General features: G+C 48.5%; 5 protein-coding genes across 6 annotated transcripts; 1 reads left to right on the top strand and 4 right to left on the bottom strand.

Moving 5' to 3' along the window:
- The first annotated feature begins 4,901 nt into the window (after nucleotides 1-4,901).
- Nucleotides 4,902-6,502, top strand: FOIG_03102 (uncharacterized protein). Its single transcript, XM_031200763.1, has 2 exons — nucleotides 4,902-5,748; nucleotides 5,801-6,502. The coding sequence occupies exons 1-2, from the start codon at nucleotides 5,010-5,012 to the stop codon at nucleotides 6,427-6,429; spliced, it is 1,368 nt and encodes a 455-aa protein (XP_031070531.1). The 5' UTR covers nucleotides 4,902-5,009; the 3' UTR covers nucleotides 6,430-6,502.
- On the bottom strand, nucleotides 6,242-7,567 carry FOIG_03101 (thioredoxin-like protein 4A). Of its 2 annotated transcripts, XM_031200761.1 has the most exons (3): nucleotides 7,353-7,567; nucleotides 6,753-7,299; nucleotides 6,242-6,690 (listed from the first exon to the last, which is right to left on the bottom strand). In XM_031200761.1, the coding sequence occupies exons 1-2, from the start codon at nucleotides 7,414-7,416 to the stop codon at nucleotides 6,932-6,934; spliced, it is 432 nt and encodes a 143-aa protein (XP_031070529.1). In that variant the 5' UTR covers nucleotides 7,417-7,567; the 3' UTR covers nucleotides 6,242-6,690; nucleotides 6,753-6,931. The 2 variants fall into 2 exon arrangements, with proteins under 2 accessions (XP_031070529.1, XP_031070530.1); XM_031200762.1 differs by lacking the exon at nucleotides 6,242-6,690 and having other exon boundaries at nucleotides 6,714-7,299.
- An 87-nt stretch (nucleotides 7,568-7,654) lies between these two features.
- On the bottom strand, nucleotides 7,655-11,071 carry FOIG_03100 (uncharacterized protein). Its single transcript, XM_031200760.1, has 2 exons — nucleotides 9,285-11,071; nucleotides 7,655-9,236 (listed from the first exon to the last, which is right to left on the bottom strand). Exons 1-2 carry the CDS (start codon nucleotides 10,842-10,844, stop codon nucleotides 7,809-7,811), a joined length of 2,988 nt encoding a protein of 995 aa, XP_031070528.1. The 5' UTR covers nucleotides 10,845-11,071; the 3' UTR covers nucleotides 7,655-7,808.
- Nucleotides 11,072-11,272: 201 nt separating this feature from the next.
- On the bottom strand, nucleotides 11,273-14,083 carry FOIG_03099 (uncharacterized protein). Its single transcript, XM_031200759.1, has 3 exons — nucleotides 13,425-14,083; nucleotides 13,303-13,355; nucleotides 11,273-13,241 (listed from the first exon to the last, which is right to left on the bottom strand). Exons 1-3 carry the CDS (start codon nucleotides 13,433-13,435, stop codon nucleotides 11,746-11,748), a joined length of 1,560 nt encoding a protein of 519 aa, XP_031070527.1. The 5' UTR covers nucleotides 13,436-14,083; the 3' UTR covers nucleotides 11,273-11,745.
- Nucleotides 14,084-15,724: 1,641 nt separating this feature from the next.
- FOIG_03098 (exocyst complex component sec8) lies at nucleotides 15,725-19,655 on the bottom strand. Its single transcript, XM_031200758.1, has 3 exons — nucleotides 19,565-19,655; nucleotides 16,689-19,497; nucleotides 15,725-16,640 (listed from the first exon to the last, which is right to left on the bottom strand). The coding sequence occupies exons 2-3, from the start codon at nucleotides 19,250-19,252 to the stop codon at nucleotides 15,986-15,988; spliced, it is 3,219 nt and encodes a 1,072-aa protein (XP_031070526.1). The 5' UTR covers nucleotides 19,253-19,497; nucleotides 19,565-19,655; the 3' UTR covers nucleotides 15,725-15,985.
- Nucleotides 19,656-19,786: the final 131 nt, after the last annotated feature.

The raw sequence follows: 19,786 nt of genomic DNA, 5'->3' as shown, positions 1-19,786 counted from the left end.
ACGTCTTAACTGCCGGAGTATTGACCAAGCCTTGGGAGGGATTAGGGCGACAGACCAAAGGGGCCGACATCGTGGATCTTGCGGTGGAAGTTCAGCTTATAGGGGTCGTTAGGATGAAATATTAAAGGGAACGGGTTGATGAGTGAAGCGGGAGCAGGGAGAAACTGAGATGTCCTCAGCGGCGGGTGTTTATGTATATGGGAAAATCAAATAAAAGTACGCAAATGTGATGAGTGGAATTAATTGAGAACGTACAAAGAACTTAATACCCCAGGGAAATCAAGTATAGAGTTGAGGCGGTGGTCATTCGCCTATGCTGGCGTTCTCGATGTTTTGGTGGTGGAGGAGAAAAGAAGAGCGGAGGGTGGGAGACGAAGATATTCATCCTACCGCAGCAGAATTAGGCTACTACTGCAGCACCCAAAACATATTATACCACCTCAGCTCCTCTAGAAGATCCATCCTGGTTTCGATCAGTAGCACTAGCCTAGAGGCCAACCGCCCTAAAAGAATTATGATTACTCCCCAGCACTCCTTATGCCCTTGACCTGTTGTATGATCACTGCCGAGACTATTCCATTGGATTACATAGTAGAAGCCATTGCATATGGCCATCCTGCACAAGTGATAATCGGCTTATAGCAGCGGCATGCGGAACATGGTGACCTAGTTCCCACCTTCGTAGTGCTCGAGTGCTGCCCAGCCCGCCCGGTTATTTCACCAAATCTGCGTTCCAGACTTATCGGCTACCAAGACAGGTTTAACGGACATATGTCAAACTCCGATGTTATTTTGCGCATTTGTGTATGCCGCATCGTGGAGAAAATCGGCAGTGACGCATCTATCTAGAATCGTCTGAAACCCCATCACTGGCGAGTGGGGGTTAGCTTAGCAACAGCCAGTGCCCTGAAGACACTGTAAACAATGATTGTCTACAGTTTAAAAGCTATCGTATAGCAGATTCTGAACGTTGCTCTTCCGAATCGTAAAATGAACCAGGGCCGGGGGATTTTGAGTTGTCCTCGCTCGATCAAGAAGTGGCATCCAGACATTACTGGAATGTTTCATCAATTAACAGTTCCCAAGTATGTCCTATTTAACAGTCAAAACATCATGCTGTATCTGCCAGGTTGTCACGTCATTGTATTCTGCATTTGTAATGCTATCGTGTGCCCACAGTCGGAAAAGCTCCTTGCTCATCTTATTCGAGTATTCCGGCATCGATGCCATGCCTTCTAAAGAACCATTTCGCTCATAATCGAAAAGGTTACAGACGGAGAACGTTTGTTGAAGCTGTTAAAACACAAATGTAGCACGCCACTGTAATAAGCTCAAGAAGGCAAAGGCGCGAACCCCTGACCTGTGTGAAATGACCATTTACACTTCTCCATGATAACTGCACGACGGGAAAAGCCAGTGGTACATTAAAAACGTGTTGAGGGATACAACTAGAACTGGAATAGCGATAGCTCCAGGGTTCCGGGACGTAAATGCGACGAATGGACAGGGGCGGTCTTGTTTCTGAGCCATGGACTACGTACGAGTAGTGGAGCAGCGTCAAGTGAGATTTTCCCAGCGTTCCTGGCACAGATGTAGTGCTGGAAGCGGTAACAAGAGGAGAGTCGTTCCAGAGGAGGCTGAGATTGGTGTGATGATGGTCGGCATGAATCTGCAAATACGTAATGTTAGCTGATGAAGCCAGTGAAGCCTCACAAGATCCACGATCTCGAAGGTAAGACCAGCTCACCATCTGGGGTTCTACCAAGCTGTTAGGTGTGCAGCAAGGCTGTGAGTCGTCCGTCTTGTGGTACGAATGGAGCTCCTAGACCCGTGTAAGAACATACTGCTGTGAAGACAAGTGACTTCATTTCATATAGCATAACAATAATGAGATGGATCAGTCGAAGAGTAAACAGTGGCCACTGGACCTTGGGTGGGAATGGTCGATCATCTTTGTCAAGGAAGAGGAAAGGAGGGAGACAAAATCGAGACCTCAAAAAGCTGAGAGAAGCGCAAACTAATGGCCAGGGTCGAGACATGATCAGCGAGACAAACGATGTTGTTCCCAAGTGCCTGGACGAGGGTGAAGATGATGGCAGGTGAAAAAGTGGAGGGCAAGGATCGGGCACCACGAGCGCAGCAAATCTGCCATACAAAACCAACAGCCAGTAGCGATGTCAGGTCCCCTAAACGTATTTGCAGCGCAAGCCCCAATACGTACTGCCCTCTCGAACGTCGTCAATAGGTAGTGAACATAAGAACAATTAAAGTTGACAGGTCCACCCTGCCCCGAACTGACTATGCCGTTCTTTGTCCTAGGGCAGATCTTGAACATGGGGGGGCCCTGTAGTAGTGTCGAGCTTGACAGGGATGACGGTAGTTGTCGACTCGGCCGAGTCCTTGAGGTGGCTCTCGTGTTCATGCAAGTACAGGAACATTCAAGAACATATCCCATCATTGGTGATGGCTTTGTTCCTGTGGCTGGCTGTTATACCCCTGAGAGGGGAACAGTACTCGATTTAAACATTTATTCAGGTCTGTATCACAAATGAACAGTTGCTCAGTCTAGAGATGCTACTCTACCTTATCTCGGTGGGAGCAAATTCATCAGTCTCAGTGCCGGGCTCCTTGGCCCAGGCGTCGGCAACATTTTTCTTGTTCCTATGTTCGCCCACCAGCGCCCGAAGAAGCTAGTCCTGCAAAGAGCTGCACCTCCGTATTTATACCAAAATGCTGGCTTCAAGTATGTTTGCACTGATCTAGAACTCCTAAGTTTCAAGGTTTCTTTATTGTCTCATTCTTGCCTCGTCACTGGCTTTACACTATCGATGCGGTCAAAATTTCATTATGCAATGACTACCTAGTATTCGACCTTCTTTTCTTTCTCTGCTGCAGGACTCTGCACGGGTCGGTAACCATGATAAGGAGCTTCCTCCGTCAGGGCATCATACCTATGACACCCCTTTTGATCTTCAAGATACAGCAGACGCATGAGATAACTCGCACTGGCCTAGGTCTAGGAAGATGGACCCCCGAAACACGCGTCTCCTCTGCAAGAACTAGTGTGGATATTCGCACATACGACTCTCAGTTGCCTTTCCAACCTACGATGCTATCGTTTATTCGATCGAAAAACCAGGTATGTTTCACCCAAGAGGGACGGGAACCTCGGGCAATGGTCGCCTCAACTTTGTGACCCCTTGACTAACTTGTTTTCGGATCAGAAGAGGATCTTACCTCGACCTGGAACATGATCCAAAGGACTTTCACCAACTTCTATAACTCAGGGTATTTCAGTAGCTTCTTCTGCGTGTGCCCTAAAAGTCAACAACATTGACTCTCGCGATCTTGAAACACCAGCCATCGTCGAAGCAAACGCTCCTCCTTTCACATCCGCCAAAGAAAAGCGACTAGCATAAGATACGGTTAAGTCACATAAAGCGACCCTGTATCTTTGCTACCAGGAAATCAGTCTTAACTCTGATACTCAACGTCCACAATCATCGACCCATCGCCGAGTATTCCAGGATGTCAACCCGAACCGAAAGAAGAGAACTCAAGGCCCCTGAGGCTCATCGCTGATGATGACCAAGGCTAGCCATATGTCTTAGTTCATTATAGAGTTTTTGATCGTCACATAGGAGACAAGCCCTGGACTTCGTTACTGTCCTACACTTACACAATACGAAGCGCGCACCTTTACGTGGAACGAGCCACAATGCCACGCTGCAGTTTCCTGGCTCTTGATGGTAGATTTTAGGCTGATATTAATGACAATCTGTTCTTTTCAGCTACCATTAGCTCACTTGGCAGTCTCTCCTTCGGCGGTCCTTCCATCCTCATGTCCAGGGTCTGCGTTCACCAGATACACCACTTCTCCCCACTCAATCTTTCCAATAACTCATGACGAGCATCTCTGATCCATAGTTCAACTGGGGCGCTACGACGGAAAACTGACCCAAAGTCGATGACGTGAAGCCGGAGAGCCGTAATGTAAGTCTCTTTACGGGCCCTGGCAGCTAGTCGTGGATGGGCACATGGAACAATGGCCAACAAGCAAGGTCTATAAAGCATGTTTATGCTAAGACTCTGTGTATTATCCTTGCGATATTGTCTCATTAACAACCTACTCAGCTTGCAATTGAGATTCTGACTCCCTTGTCTCTAGCCCCTATCTTTATACATTCCGTATACCAATCCTCCCAGCCACCAATAGCAAAGACGAAGACACAATACGTGCCGCCAGATATAACGGCCAACATAGCGAGAGAACGCCAAACATAAGTGCCGTCAGCGATCGGATGCGAATACCGTGTTCCATGGCTCAAGAGCCGGGAAGCAGGACAACGAGCTCAGGGCAGACAATACTGAGCTGCGACCTGATCCGTGTGCTTCAATAAATATTGACATACAAAAGACAGGATAAACTGCTTGTATACCACAAGTTGAGAAATGGACGCTGATGTCAATACGATGATGATTTTTGGCAATTGAGGGGCGTGAGCAAGAGAATCCTCATATGTTAGCCAAACAGCCATATGAAGCTGAACCGTCTACAACATTTTGACATTCCTGAACTCCCTTAGCTGTGCGGTAAGCGTGCTGTCTGAGAATTACCTGGCTGACAACTTGTTAGGACACTGAATCATGATTCGTCATAGGCTTACAGCACTCAAAAGCCGTCATGATGAAGTTATCGCCGCCACCTCCGCACTAACAGCGTTACATAGCTGTAGATCACCGTCTCGTTCCACTTTCAGTACTTTGATCAGACTGGCAGCTCTTTCATTTACTCCAATTGTATAATTACATAGTGTGGTCACACGGAACTAACTTCCGGGTAATTCTGTATTGAGAATCTGTGTCGCCACTATCAGCTGGCCCATTAGTGCGAAATGCCCAAGCGAACTCGAGCTTAAAAGGATGACCACTTCTTCATGGACTCTTTCAGGTCGAAATCACTATAACGAGTCATCGAGCATACTCTCCAATCTCAACCTGAGTCAGAAATGGAAGTATCAAGCGCAGAACAACTCAAATCCAATGTTAAACCATTCAAATCAATCGCCCAAGACGTCGAGACAATCACGAAGTACTTCGACAGCTTTGGGGATTGCAAAGTATTGCTTATAGGCGATGCGTCACATGGCACGTCTGAGTTTTACTCGGTTCGGGCAGAAATTACAAAGTATATGATACAAAACCACGGTTTCAATATCGTTGCTATTGAAGCAGACTGGCCTGATGCCGAGTCTGTTGATCGATATGTCAGGCACCGCCCAGGCCCTGGTCAAGCCACAGTAGAGACGACTCAGATGGCAAAGAGGAAGGGAAGAGATCCAGCGTTCTTGAGATTTCCCACTTGGATGTGGCGAAACATTGAAGTCCGCGACTTTGTGGAATGGATGCGGTCTTACAACTCTGACCTCAAAGAAGAAGAGGCAGCAGGATTTTACGGCCTGGATCTCTACTCGATGGGCACTTCGATGAAGGCAGTGGTTAACTACCTGGATACTGTTGACAAGGATATGGCACAAGTCGCGAAGGGGCGATACAGTAAACTGATGCACTGGGCAGATGATCCTCACGAATATGGCCTAGAGTCTCTGGCAGCTTCTTTTCAGGGGTATGAGAAAGACGTGATCGCGATGCTAAAGGACATCCTAAGTAAACGCATTGAATACTCTGCAGCACTTGACGATGGCACGGAGTTCCATAGTGGAGAGCAGAATGCCAGGGTTGTCAAAGGTAAGCTAGCCCCTGAAAAGAACCCGTTGAAAGAAAATTGAAAGATCTCCAGATGCCGAACAATACTATAAAGCCATGTATCGCGGGCGAGACGAAACATGGAATCTTCGAGACACCCATATGTTCGAAACTCTCACGAGACTTTTGGAACATCGCGGTCGTGATTCCAAAGCCATTGTCTGGGCACATAACAGCCACGTCGGTGATGCCCGGGCTACCAGCATGGGATGGTCAAGAGAAGAACTCAACCTCGGGCAGCTCTGCAAGGAGAGATTTGGGGTCCAAGCTCTTAGTATTGGTACAGGCACAAATACCGGCACCGTGGCTGCAGCCCAGAACTGGGACGGCGACATGAACGGTATGGAGCTTCAGCAAGGGCTCCCGGGCAGCTACGAGGAGCTTATGCATGCTGCGGGCATTGACAACTTTGTCTTGGACCTCCGTAAAGGCAGATGCGATGAGAGGCTACGAGAAATACTGAACGAGAAAAGGCTGGAAAGATTTATTGGTGTGCTGTATAGGCCTGAAACGGAGAAGGCTTCGCATTACTCATATGCCGTCTTGCCAGAGCAGTTCGATGGCTTCATCTGGTTTGACAAGTCAAAACACGTTGGGACGTTGGAGGTTCATCAGCCCAAGTCACCTCGAGAGTACCATGAAACATGGCCGTTTGGATTATAAGCCTTTGCTAGCATACGCATTACTTCGAATCAATTTGATTGTTCCTTGCTTCTCCCAGTGTTCCAATGTGGAGGCTCGCGATTCTACGATATCGGCAATGCGAGATGTCATGACTCAGGCGTGATGAGTAGTCTACGAGTCCAACATAGATAAATGGCACAGTTACGCGTGGTTAGCAATCTTACCTCTTGGTTTGCCTCTGGCAATATGCTCTCCAGACCATAAGCCAGGCTGCACTGTTGCCACGGCAAACATGTATATCTTAACAGACTGTGTCAGAGAAGCGGTTCAAACTGGTTCAAATACGCATTGAGGAATCTCACCATTTGGTCCATAGAATATTGGTCTTGACGAAATGTATCGTATCGTAGTCTCATTATCGATTGACTCGGAAGCCAAATATCCCTACCTTCCTCCAGCCATCATGAACGTATTAGCACCTCAAAACAAGCCCAACTCCGGTCCGCGCCCAAATCCCAAATACCGGTGGCCGTTTCCACGACTAGTACCTGTGTCGGGTAGAATAATCCTTGGGACTGACGACCAAACCACGTCCCTTCTTGGCACCTCGATACACCGTTTCAAAAATGTCAATGAGCTCTTGCTTATCCTCAAGAACCCACTTGATCTTGTTGTTGTCACCGGTTCCCAGATCGATCATCATGTGCTTGTTTCGGAAGAAGAACATGAGGGAGCACGGGTCATACAGCTCGTACATCTGGTTGAAGTCGGGAACCTGGTCGATGTCGCAGAGGTAAATCACGGCGAAGTTGCGCACCTTGTCGGCGATCTTGTACAGCACTTCGTCCTGGCGCATACAATCGGGATCCCAATCGCGGCCGAAGCGAATGACGACGAGGCGATCTTCCTCTGAGAGGTTGTTAGTAGATGACAGGCAGGAAGGTTTGGGGGATCGTATTTACCTGAGAGAATGGCTTGGTCCACATGCCAGCCGGTGTTGAGATGGGGAAGTACGACGGAACCCATGATGAATGTGTGAAAGCGTAAGCGGTTGTAAGTGGGTAGTTATACGTTGGCTACCTAGGTAAGTAGTTGGTGATGATATATGATCGAATTTGGTGGTGGTGTTTTGGAAAAGGAAAGAAACTATGATGGAAGGCGGCGGGATGTCATGAGGTGGGCGGTGTGGGGCCACGCGCTAGCCTTATTTGGCCTCAGGTGAACAAGTCTCACCTTGGCCGAATATCAACCCAGTTTATTATTAGGAGCAGAAAAGCATATATTTGAGAACAGTTTTATGCGGCGAAAAATTGTGAGACAAGCCATCAAATTCGTTACGTATAATTCACCGCCAAGATCCTTTTACCTGAACCACCTTCATATAAACTTCTCGCTCAATGTTGAGCCCATGTGACTCATTAACACTCATCAAACTCATCAATGACACTCCTCGGTTTGAAATACTTCCCCAGAGGCTCAAACTTGAGATGGCCAAGTCCAAAAGCCTGAGGACCCCCAATCTTTATTCCTCTCTCAGTTCCGGTCCATTTGTCACTCGCTGCTATTCCCAACACTACAACAAGTAACCCATAGCGATATTCGGGCGTCCCAACTGCCTCTCCGTTCTGTGCATCAATTACACAGACCAAATCAGGCACGATAGCCAGTACATCCTCTTGAAGCTCCTCTTTCCGATCAGTATAGACTCTCAGGGCAGCGATATTCTCGTTCTTAAAGGGAATCTTGACAACCCCCTTGAACTGTTCCGAAATATCTCCTGAAGCCACATGTTCATCGCGAACATCAGCCCCTTCGATGAGACACTCGCCATAGATATGTCCGTTCCTCAAAGTTCTATCCACGCCAATAATTTTGCCCTTCCACAGAACCTTTCCCGCTCCTGGGCCGCCACACTCTTCGATGATCGTTTCAGCGACGTTGTCTACGCGGTTCTCTTTCCGCGCCCGAGCTACGGCACGACCTATTCTCCAGGACTGTGATAGCGTATGTTCGACAGCCCAGCGTTTTGTCTCTTCTCCTGTGACAGGTGCATCTGCGGCGCCAACTTGAGAGCCCATCTCGCTCAAGGCAGCGCGAATGATCCGCTCGACAGCTTCGTCGGAGGATGCTTTGGGCATGACGAGCACGTTGCCGTTACCGTCGCTCACGGCGATAGGTGACCAGATAGTGTCCCTCTCTTTGAAAACAACAGGTGTTGTTTGCCATTTTGTGGGATATGCTCTCCCCATCCAGTCTCCGTCAACTGTAGGGATGTCCATCTGATCACTTGACCCAAGCAACAACCCGCTCAGCCCATTGGCGCCTCCGATTTCAACAGATATCATGTGAGTAGCGGAAGTATTGCACATCTTGTACAATTCTTGTTGAGCTTCGAGTAGTTCGTCACCAGCTAGCTTCTCGATCGCAACGGTAGGACTCCCTGCTCCGCCTCCACAACCAACACGTGCATCGTCTGGAAGATCTTCAGGATTGACAACTCGGATTATCGAGCCGTTGCGTAACTGAGTTCTTAGTCGTATCATCAGTCCGTAGGGGCTACCGCCGCCTCCAGTGCCAAGAATGTAGCAACCTGTTGCGATCCAGGATACATCCCTTTCAGAAACATACCATGTTCGGTTTCTCACATCGGGACGGTATGAAAGTATATCAAAGTCCTCATCTTGTTGTGTATCATGCTTTGAGCCTGTGTTCTTAGTATTCTTCTCATAGCGACCCATGTTTTGATTGTCTCCGTGCTCTGCCTGGAATTCAGGGGCGACTACTTCTTTCGAGAAATCGAAGTCTCCAGTCGCCCGAACAACAAAACGAGTTTTGTTTTTGATATACTGTCACCTCGTTAGGAAGCTCCATATCATCGCATATCAGTTGCCTACCTGAAGCGGGAAACCTTCCTTCTCAACAACTTTAACAGTCGATCTTAGAGCTCCAGCCTCAACAGTCTTTTCAACGGCAGCCCGACTAACCTCATCAAGGCACTCATTTGTCGATTTGGATACCGTCGACTGAACGGTATCCACAACCGCACTCACCCTTGCTATCGCAGCGCCAATAGCATTGGCGACCTGTGACCACTGCGGTTTGATAACCTTGCTCGCGCCCTTGAGCTCATCGGGAGCAATGACAGCTCCACCTCCTACCAGAATAACTGGTATGTCTTTGGGTGATGTCTTCATGGTGTCGATAACCTTTTCTAACTTCTGTTTAATTGTCAAGCTAACCTTTGTGAGCTGGTCCTCCGAAAGAGCGTCTTTCATGAGGGCTGGGTCGCCAATCTTCAGCTCTGGATTTGCTAGGACAGTGCAATCGGTTGCTGTAAGAACCTTTCCTCCAAATACAACTGCTTCCTCTGGAAGTTTGTATCCCACGCTATCTGGCCCAACAGAGACACTACTGTCTATCCGTACAATAGAGCCTCCGCCGAGACCGATGCTCTTGATATCGGGACAAGAAAAGTTCATCCTCACTCCCGAAAGATCGCTGTAAGCTGCCTGTTGACGAGGAAAGCCGTTCTCTAGTAGGATCCCGACATCAGATGTGGTTCCTCCAATATCAACAACCATCATGGCTTCATCCAGGTCGCCATGCACAAGGAAAGCAGCTCCTCTCATGCTGTTGGTAGGGCCGCTTGAGAAAGTTCGGATCGGTAAACGAGCAGCAAGTTCACCAGACAGGACAGTGCCATCATTCTGAGTGATAAACACTGCACAATTCAGGCCTAGCCTCTTAACCGGTTCGTGAAAAGATCGAATGGCCTTTCGGGCAAAAGGCAGAATGGAGGCGTTGAGAATAGCTGCGTTTTCTCTTTCGAGAAAGCCAAGATTGGCAACCTCCTTGGAGCACACAACGTCACAGCCGGGTATTTCAGCCTTGATGATATCGGCCGCTCGCTCTTCTTGTCGCTCCACTGTATCAAAGGGGCTGAAAATGCCAACAACAACCACACATTTAATCCCTTTTTGTTTAATAATCGAGCACTGCGTTCTGATCTCGTCTGGATCAATATCGCATATCAAACGGCCATCAACTTCCAGTCCGCCATGTACCAGGGCATGGTGACCCAGGATAAGCTCTCTCATGTCATCAGGCCAGTCGGCACATGGCAAGTTATGCTTCGAGAAGGGTCCGCAGAGACGAATCACAGCAACCCGTGACAGTCTCGCAGCATCTCTCTCAACAACAGCATTAACAAAGTGCGTTGTTCCTATAGTCACGCTTACGACTTCATGAGGGCGGATAGAACTTGAGCTGAGCATCGTAGTGAGTGCATTGTTGATACCAACGCTTGGGTTCGCCGTTGTCGGTTCTTTGTGCCATGCAATGATTCCACGATCCGGCCCTGAGCACATGAGGGGGTCAATAAGGACACCGTCTGTGTTAGTCCCACCAACGTCGATGCCAATTCGAAGACGCCGCGATGCTATGGTTGTGCTCATGGTGGATAGTTACGTCCACTCGTGGTATCGTCTGTCAATATTCCAGTGTTGGCAAATAATCGATATGCTCCGGACAACTTGCGGGACAACTGTCGCAATGTGAGCAAGTTTTATGATAGAGAAACAAGATCATGTCACACAACAGTTTGACCCGATGCCGGCGATTGAGCTCCGCACGAGACAGCTTTATTATTATTGGCCTTGTGTGGGGTGCTTTCATCGAGGGATGGATCAAGCATGTTGGAGCTTCAGATCAAAGATAAGATCCTTATCAATCAGTAGAATCTCTCAAGTGCATCGAAAGTTTTGACCAGCAATCAGCCACGACACTTTTAAAATTTAAAGTTTGGCTATAGTTAACAATTTGAACCATATGGCCCAAATGATTTATCCTAACATTGCCTGTCATATTGATGAAACATCTTTGACCACAGTTGACAAAATTCGTCATCTTCAAAGCAAATGGAAACGTGAATTCTTATTCATACAATGATTACTACCCATCCTATGACTATGAGAGGCATCGAGCTGCAGTATAACCACAACTCTGACTATCCCCAACGATCACCTATCCACATCTCGTCCTTGAGTAATAAACAAAGCTATCATAGTATACTAAGGCTTGTATGCTGTTTCTGCGTTCCTCCTAGAAATGTTCTAGCCGAGGAGTACAGGAAGAAAATAAAAAAAAAGTTCGCCTCTCATAGAAAGGATCATGGAATCTTGCGTATTTCTCACGACGCCTTTAACGCCAAATCTGTGTGTACCCTCCCGGTGCGTCGCTCCGCATGAAGCCCTGGCCAGAAGTTGGTAAAAAATAACGAGTCTCATGCAATCATTGTCCCTATGCCAGTCCCCGTGCTTTCGTCTATTGCAAAATACACTGCCAATTCTTTGGTGCTTAAATCTCGATCGTCTTCATCGATTCGTCTACCACCTCGGGCTTCTTGCCGTTCGCCTTGGGAGATGGTTCTTCTTCCACCTTGAGGAGGTCGGATTCCACTCGGGGAATGCTGGTTGTCACTTTAGGGGTTTTGGTGTCCTGGCTTTGCCGGGGACTTTCGACCTCTACAAGCTTCTCAGGCTGGATATATGCGTCGGCGAGCTCTGGGATTGTTGTCTCCTCTGTGACTTTACTCAAAGGTGTCGCCTTTCCGTATCCTGGGCCTGGTCGGGGGCTGGCCAAAGGAGATGATCCACTGAGTCGTTGCATAGATCGGCCCCGGGGCTCGCCATTCTCACCACCACTACCATAAGGTGAAGAAGAACGCGAGCCAAGAGGAGAATTAGGCTTGGGTCCCATTGACCTTCGGTTTGAAGCTGCCCTTCTTCCGTATTTCTGATCCATTCTCCACCTGAGGATGCTGAAGTACGATGGCTCAACTCTTGTCTCTTTGAACTCTCGCAGCTTCAATTCGTTGGTTTCCTCATCCACATACCACTTGCCACTGTTGAGATCATCCGCGACAACAGCCAGGAACGCAGCCCAAGAGCGCGCGACAACGTACTTAGTATCGTAGTCACGACCAAACAGAATGATTTGACCCCACTGGCCACCAGGACCAGGAGCCAGATCGACAGCCAAGTTGTTGCCACCCCAGTCACGGACGAGGGGGATCCATGAGCTATGGGCATATGCCTTTTGAACAGCATTGGGGGGTACGCAGTCTTGGCGAGAGAGGAGATCTTGTCTCCAAGGACCAGGGCTGCCGCCAGCTGCCGCGCCTTGCTTGGAAGAAGAAGCCTCATTGCTGCCACCGAAAGCCTTGGAAGGGGTAGAGGGCTTGTTGATGGATGTTTCGAGCAAATACTGGTGATTGACGGTCCTCCAGTTATCCCATTCCTGAACAATCTCTTCGCAATCCAGCAACATGTGGCTAAAAATAATTCCGGTAGGCATTCCTCCTCGTTCTTGACCATCGTGAACCATAAGCGAGTCGCGGACGTCTTGAGGAAGAGAGCAGTCAAGCTGATGCTCCAGGTCGTTCAGATCATTGTTGGTAGCACCTTCGCATAGCTGGTCGTAAAGCTCTGGATAGTTTTCGTCTGCCCATGCGTCTATGCGCCTCCAGGAATGAGCAACTGGAGGGGCAGGGGGGAGGCCATCGGCAAAGTTTTGCATTGGGACATCGCCGGGACTCTGCACCTCGAAGCCATCGCCCTGGCTAGCATTTCGTGCGCTCATTGATCTCAGGCCAGGTGAATAGGGGGCGCTTGTGGGAGCGAAAGTAGCGCCGTCGGGTTGGAGAGGAGAAGCCCGGCCGGTTTCGTCGGAGTAGGGAGATGAGACATCGTTTCGAGAATCGGAGGCTGTTGCTACGCCAGTCATAATGCCACCTCGACCATTCTGTAGGGGGACATGTCGACCGGTTCGATAAGGAGAGTCAAATGAGGAATCTGCAAGTTGTTCAGTATGTGGTTTTTGAAGTGTTGCGCTCGGGTATCAGGGGTCGCATACGTCTGTCATAACTGGTCATAGTATGCCAGAAAGACCTAATGGTCGCACCGAAACTATCAAAGTAGAGCGTCAGCGACAGGCGAAAGCAACAAGTGATATCGAATGAGGGCATCAAGACATACGTGTTTGCCATTGTGGTGGCAGTAGGGGCTCAAAACCCAAAGAACGGCGGAAAAGGGTGAACGAGCGTCGGTTGCTAGGGGTTTGGTTGCAACGGGAAGACAAGGTAAAAAGCCACGATGAAAGAGCCTGGTCTAGCAATTAAAGTAAAGCGGTGTGAAATAAAGCGAAAGAAGAGAGTGAGCGAGCGAGAACGATTTGCGAGAGAGCGACGAATGGAGTTGTTGATGAATGGAAGATGATGTAGGGTTTGAGGTGAAGATTGATGCCGCCGAAAAGTCCCAAAAGCCCGAGTTGGTTGTCCAATCCAATCTAATCCAGGGGAACCTGACGAGCCAAATGGGCCAAATGGAGCTACAGGAGGAGAAAGGTGGCTGCTGGCTGCTGGCTGCTGGTCTACTCCGCTCGGACGCGTGGGGTCTTCTCTTTCTTTTTTTTCCCAGTGTCCTGTAAGGTCCTTAGAAGTGGATGCACCAGGATAGGCGAGGTAATTATAGTAATCTTGGGTGTAACTTGTGAGTTTCTAGTTGCAATCTCGAAGCATGAAATAGACGGGTGCTGGTGAGGGGATATTAGAGTGGGAGGTCGGCACTGGAAAAAGGACCCTGAGATGGAATGAAACAGGTAGTGGATGTAAAAGGGCTGGCACATGAGAAGAGAAAGAAGAGAAAGAGGTTGGCCTTTGTTTTGTTGTTGATTGATTATTCAAAGCGACCAATAGACAGACGAGTTCTGATGTCTCTCATTTGGAGCCAGCGTCTCCGCAGTGCCTCAGTGCACTGCAGTCCGGCACTCGAACAGTGGAGTGTGGCGGAAGTGATAAGGGGCTGACAGATGATGCTACTGTTGCATCGAGGTCACTGACACTGAGTGGCTGCTTCGGCTTCAGATGGACAAGGGCTGCATAAAAGTTGGCAGCAGAGGGGAAAGGGGACTAATAGGAGATGCTCCGCGATGAGGTTAGAAAGATGCAGCCAATCGTCAATTATTAATAACCTCTTATTATGGTATTCGTACTTCCACCCATTAAACTCAATGCCATTGTCTTCCAGGCTGTACCGGTTTTCACCAACTCAATGGACGATTCATTCAAAATATTGGGTTCTAACATTCCTAACCACACGTAGTCCAGCTAAAGCCCATTCAATACTCCTAAATTCCATCCCATCTCCATTCCCTTAGTTAACTACTAAGCTACATGGCCGGGTTTGAGACGGCCAGGCGAAAGCCGCGGGGGGCTTGCATAAGGTAGGTAGGGTATAGAAGAGCTAGCAATGCAAGGTACCGCTTCCGCAAGCACACTATGGCCCGCTACATATTTCGAGATTAGGTTCAGGGGCAGCCTAAATCCAATTTTGGCTGGTCCTGGTAGCAAATGATAGCGCACTGCAGAAATTCAAAGGACGACAGAGCCCGAAGAGAAAACGCCGTGGCTTATTCTTGTTTCTAAGGGTCCGATATATAAGTAGCCACGAAACTCAATGCTGCAAAATGGATGACGACAAACAAAACAATGATAGAAAGGCCACCGTAAGGAAACCTATGTATTTCATGAATGGCAAATTGGGTGTTGTGGAGCAGCTGATCGATCGATAATCCATCTCATATCCATGTCTGCCATATTCAACCCCGAGAGATATCACAAACCTGAATACAGAAGCTTTAAATAAAGACATCTCGCCTCCGTTTGAGATTCGATGCTTGATCCTTCCATTACAAATTCACATCTAAGGTTCATTCTAGACCGACGATCTTAGCACCCTTGAACCCAGGTAATATGATCTCCCCCTAATCTCGTCCTCCGACTCGAGGTTCAAACTTTGATATCCATATATCTGTACCCAGATAATCTATCCACATAAACTCCACGAAAGACCAAAAATATCTTTCGAAATACGAGATGTTGGCCCTGAATTCTTCACCTACAGTTCCTCAACGTAAATTGAGGTTTCCTACTCCGTCTTGCCCGTAAGCCTGGACGATGTGTTTATCAACAACCCCTGCTGCTGTTGGCATTGAACAGTACGGATATTACACCCGTTCCGAATCCAAATCCCCTATCGCCATGGATTCTACCATTGCCACCTCTGGCTGGGCTGCCTCATGCAGATCCCGTCACTCACAGACGTTGCTCAAGTGCGGGGGAGGAAAGTAATTTCTAATTCTGGCGTCTATGTGAACTGTGATGTCACTTGTTCTTGTGTCTGCTACACAAAGCATGGTCATGAGATGACAATTTCCTTCTCATTGGTCTTTGCTTGTGTCCATCATGGCTTTCGCATGGTTCCGTACGGGTATTTGCCGCGACTAACAGCGAAGGCCTGTATTTCTGTGTGTGTCCGCGTGGTAGTCGATCAAGCTTGATTGCCTACGGCAGGTTTTACGGTGATATTTAAGCAATCATAAACAGTTTTGTTTGGTTTCATACCTGATTTGTATAACCATTCATCACGCGTCGCTACTACTTTACACTTCAAATCAACCACTAACATACCTGTTCCAAGCAATCCCTCAACTCCATTGAAGCCCATCACTTCGTGCATCACGTATCGTCTTGGTCCATCTATGTCTGCCACATGTGCTCACTCAGCCCGAGCAGTTTGTCCTGCATCTGTCGCTTGGCTGCAGTGGCGATTCCTCGTTCGGGATTTGCCATAGCCTCACTATAGCAGAGTTCGACAAGTGCCTTGAGCTCGTCGTACGAAAAGTTGTCTGGGTCCTGCGCGCTGGTTCCTCGTTGCTGCTCTTTGTCCTCCTTTGCCTTCTCTACAATGGCGTCTGCACCTTGTTCGTATAGCGAAAAGTAATTTGCTGCACGCGCCAGGTCCACCCCTTCCTCCACGTTCTTGAGGTTCTGTTGCAGTACAAGAATGTTGAGTTGCATACGCCCACAGCCCTTGTCATTCATGGGCGACGCTTTGCATGCATTGCTCACAAGATAGCAGTTTATAAGCAGCCCCAGACCCGTTCGGATAAAGGCAATCTCCTTCTCTCTGAGGTACCTCACGATCGTCTCGTCAAAGAATACCAATTCCGAGTTGAGGCTCAAGATCTGGGGATCAGGTTCACTCACTTCCTGGTCAAGCAGGTAGGGTGCCACCTTGGGGGACAAGGCAATGGACAATGAATGAACTATGCGGCACCGAATCTCCATGTGGAGAGTTAGTAGCGCAGTTCCTGCAAGTTCTTCGAAGGACGACACTATGCTGTCAAACGCTCTGAACATTGATCAGTTATATGTTTGCCTATCGGGTCGCATTACTTACTGCACAGTTTCCTGCGTTAGTGGTAGTGACACAGGGCCTTCTTCTCCTGCGGTCTTGCCAGTATCGTTCATAAGAGTCCATCTTCGGCTCGAATGTCGAGGCAGATTTTGTCGTGATGTATCTGTGTCATGCGTTGTGATCTGCCGCAAGCCAGCAATTTTAACAGCAAGCCACTTCATGCTGGTGTACAATAGACACAGGGATGAGATGGAATCTCGATCCTGGATGATGTCACCTGAGTCGAGCGGCGACTCATCTGTGAGTTCCATCAACAGGTGTATCTCCTTTTCGGCCAATTCCCAGTCCATCTCTTCTGACATGAAAAGCTTCTTCATTGTTTCTTGTATCTCTCCCTGGTCCAGAGAGAATCGTGCCGATGACCTCAGGTTGTCGTTGCTAATCTCGGTAGCCGGGTCCTGAGCTTTGACGACAAGCGTTTTGAACCAGCTGAAGCAGCGGTCGTAGTATCGCATCATTTGAGTGACAATCAGCGAGCTGAGTGCTTGGTCTGGTGGTATGGTTCCCAGCATACGACAGAAAGCCGTCACAACCTCGAAAAAGGCTGTTGTTCCTCGGAACACAGGCCGACGTGCTACCTGGCTCCAGGCCGGGTCTTGCGTGAATGCATCTGCCTCCCCAAAGACGGTGTCGCTCAATTTGGCGAGAGTCTCGTCCAATTGTGGTTGAAAGACATTAACCAAGAAATTGTCCAAGAATGTTGTTAGTGTGCTTGCTGCCAGGTCCGAACCGGGAGGGACGATGTTCTTGAGACGCTGCAGGAAGACTAACGTCGGCGGTAGTAACAAGCTCATATTGAAGACACTAGGTTCCACCAGAGATTTGTACGAGCCTGTTGTTTGATGACTGTTTCCAAATGGACCATCACTTCCTGCTCCTGCTCCTGCTCCTCTTCTTCCTCCGTCCTGGACGTTCCGCCCTTTTCTGTCTTGCTTTCGAGATCCTAGCCCAGGAACGGCATCCTGGATGATGTTGTCCAATGCGTCATATTCACTCGTCATCTCAACAGACTTTGTGTTCGCTTCAGAAAACTTGAAAAGATGCTCTCGTATGTCTTTCTTGCCATGGAGCGTATCTCCTGGGTTTGGTGAGTCGAACTGATAGACATCTGCATCGGTCGTAACATAATTATGCAGCAAGGATCTAATCTCGTTCTGGTATAGATTCCACAGCTCTTTGAAGCTTCCAAGCAGGGCACTGTTGTTACCAGCACCTTCCCTTCGGATTAGGACCTTGATAGACTCGTGGAATACACGATGACCTTCTCCAATTGCCTCAAACTTGCCATATAGAGACCATAAGAGGTCGTAAATAACATCTGCTCGCATTTGTGTTTCACGTGTTCCATAGACGTGAAGACCATCGCCTCTGGCTGATCCTCCTCGTAAAGAGCTGGGATGCCTTTGATCTACCTCGTTGATAGTCTCGTTGACGATAGTAAAGAGTTCAACTGGGAGTCGCTGCTTAAGAGTCTCCACGGCATTTTGCAAACGTCCGAGCCTGTTCAGAGATTCCACCAGCAGTCCTACATAGTAGAATGTATCGGCTTCGGGATTTTTCATAGGATCTTCCCTGATCGTCTTGTCAACGTCAATGGCATCGAGAATAACGTGAAATGGGGCGATGGGCTTAATATCACCAAAGCCTTCGGTGACGGCGCCTTGTGTTTTGGCCAAGCTCTGCCATCTTTCCTGGCAATACGGTGACTTGAGATAGAGGTGCTCATGTAGCTCTTCTACAAGGATATCCATCAGAGCAGTCTCTTGGTTTGCAAGGTAGCTCCTCAAGTCAGTAAGGGCACCAATATCATCCAATTCAGGCTTCCGTAGCTTTCGCAACGCATTCTGAAGCACTTCCACGGCCGTCAAGAATCTCTTCTCCGATATCCTTGCCTCCAACTGATCCGGTACTGCTCGGAGGTCATCCAGCTCATTAAGAGTCTGCACCAAGGCGTCAAATTCTTGTGATGATTTTGAAAGCTTCTTTAATTCAGGATCCGTCGCGCAGAGACTTGTTTTGGAACTCGCCAGTGATTCCTTCAAGGCACGTACTCGCTTCTGTGACTGCTGAATGCTACTTTGAATTTTGTGAAATGTACCTATAGAACTGTTGAAGCCCTGGTGGTGTTCGTGAACGATACCCTTAAGCGATTCTTGCAGGTAGTTATGTGATTGCTGGAACTGGGCGTATTCGTGGGCGCGGCCAACCGAGCTCCTGTCGAGGAGCTGCAACGCCAGTTGAACAGGGACGCAATCGTCTTGACACATTGCAGGCCATTCTTTTTTTATATGGTCGATAACCTCGGTGATTTGCCGCGCAGCATGAGTGTCTGCTGGTTGTGGTGGAGCTTGTACTTGTGGTATGCGTGATCGGGAGGACATCTGTCGAAGACTGGGTGGTGGTCGCGGCTGTTGGGTGGCAGGCGGTGTGGCATATCGATCGCTACCGTAGCCATCTTGATACCCGGATCGGTAGTCATCGTTGGAGCGTCCAAAGTTGCCATAGCCGTTACCTTCGCGGTGAGGTCGGTCGTATCGATTCGACATGATGAGTATGAGGTTGGGAGATGGCGGGCCGATTAAGAGAAATGGGCTGTTTCGTAGCGCATCGTCGCCACGCTGGAAACGATGGGCGGTGCTAAGGCAGTTTTGGAAAAATAGAAGGCTCGTAGGTCTGCAATGTACCCATATAGACAGAGTCAAGTCGTGTTCGCTGTTGCGGAAGTTAGAAGTCGAGAGGTGGGAGCTGGTTAGGTCACCTTGTGGCGCACCAAGGGGGTTATCTAAGGTATCTATGGATCACTTGGTAGTACAGGAGCTGAGGAGCTATAATCTTGCGTAGGGTAACCAGCTACTCACTATCTGATTTAGAGACTGAACCTCAAATATTTAACTACAGTCATGAGGATAGATAAATCGCCATTATTTTGAGCGATTAATTATACCGCTTGGTAGTGAAAATACTTTTACGCTGATAAAGCATCAATTCGAAAGAGCCTCGTTAGAGGTGAGCCTTGTTCGCTCATACAGATGCAACATCCATATTAGTCAAGTGTAAACAGTTCAGCAATATTCAAAAAG

The sequence above is a fragment of the Fusarium odoratissimum genome (genome assembly GCF_000260195.1).
Source record: "Fusarium odoratissimum NRRL 54006 unplaced genomic scaffold supercont1.3, whole genome shotgun sequence".
NCBI classification, from domain to species: Eukaryota; Fungi; Ascomycota; class Sordariomycetes; order Hypocreales; family Nectriaceae; genus Fusarium; species Fusarium odoratissimum.
Note: the sequence above shows the minus strand (reverse complement) of the source record. Positions and strands in the feature narration are given on the sequence as shown.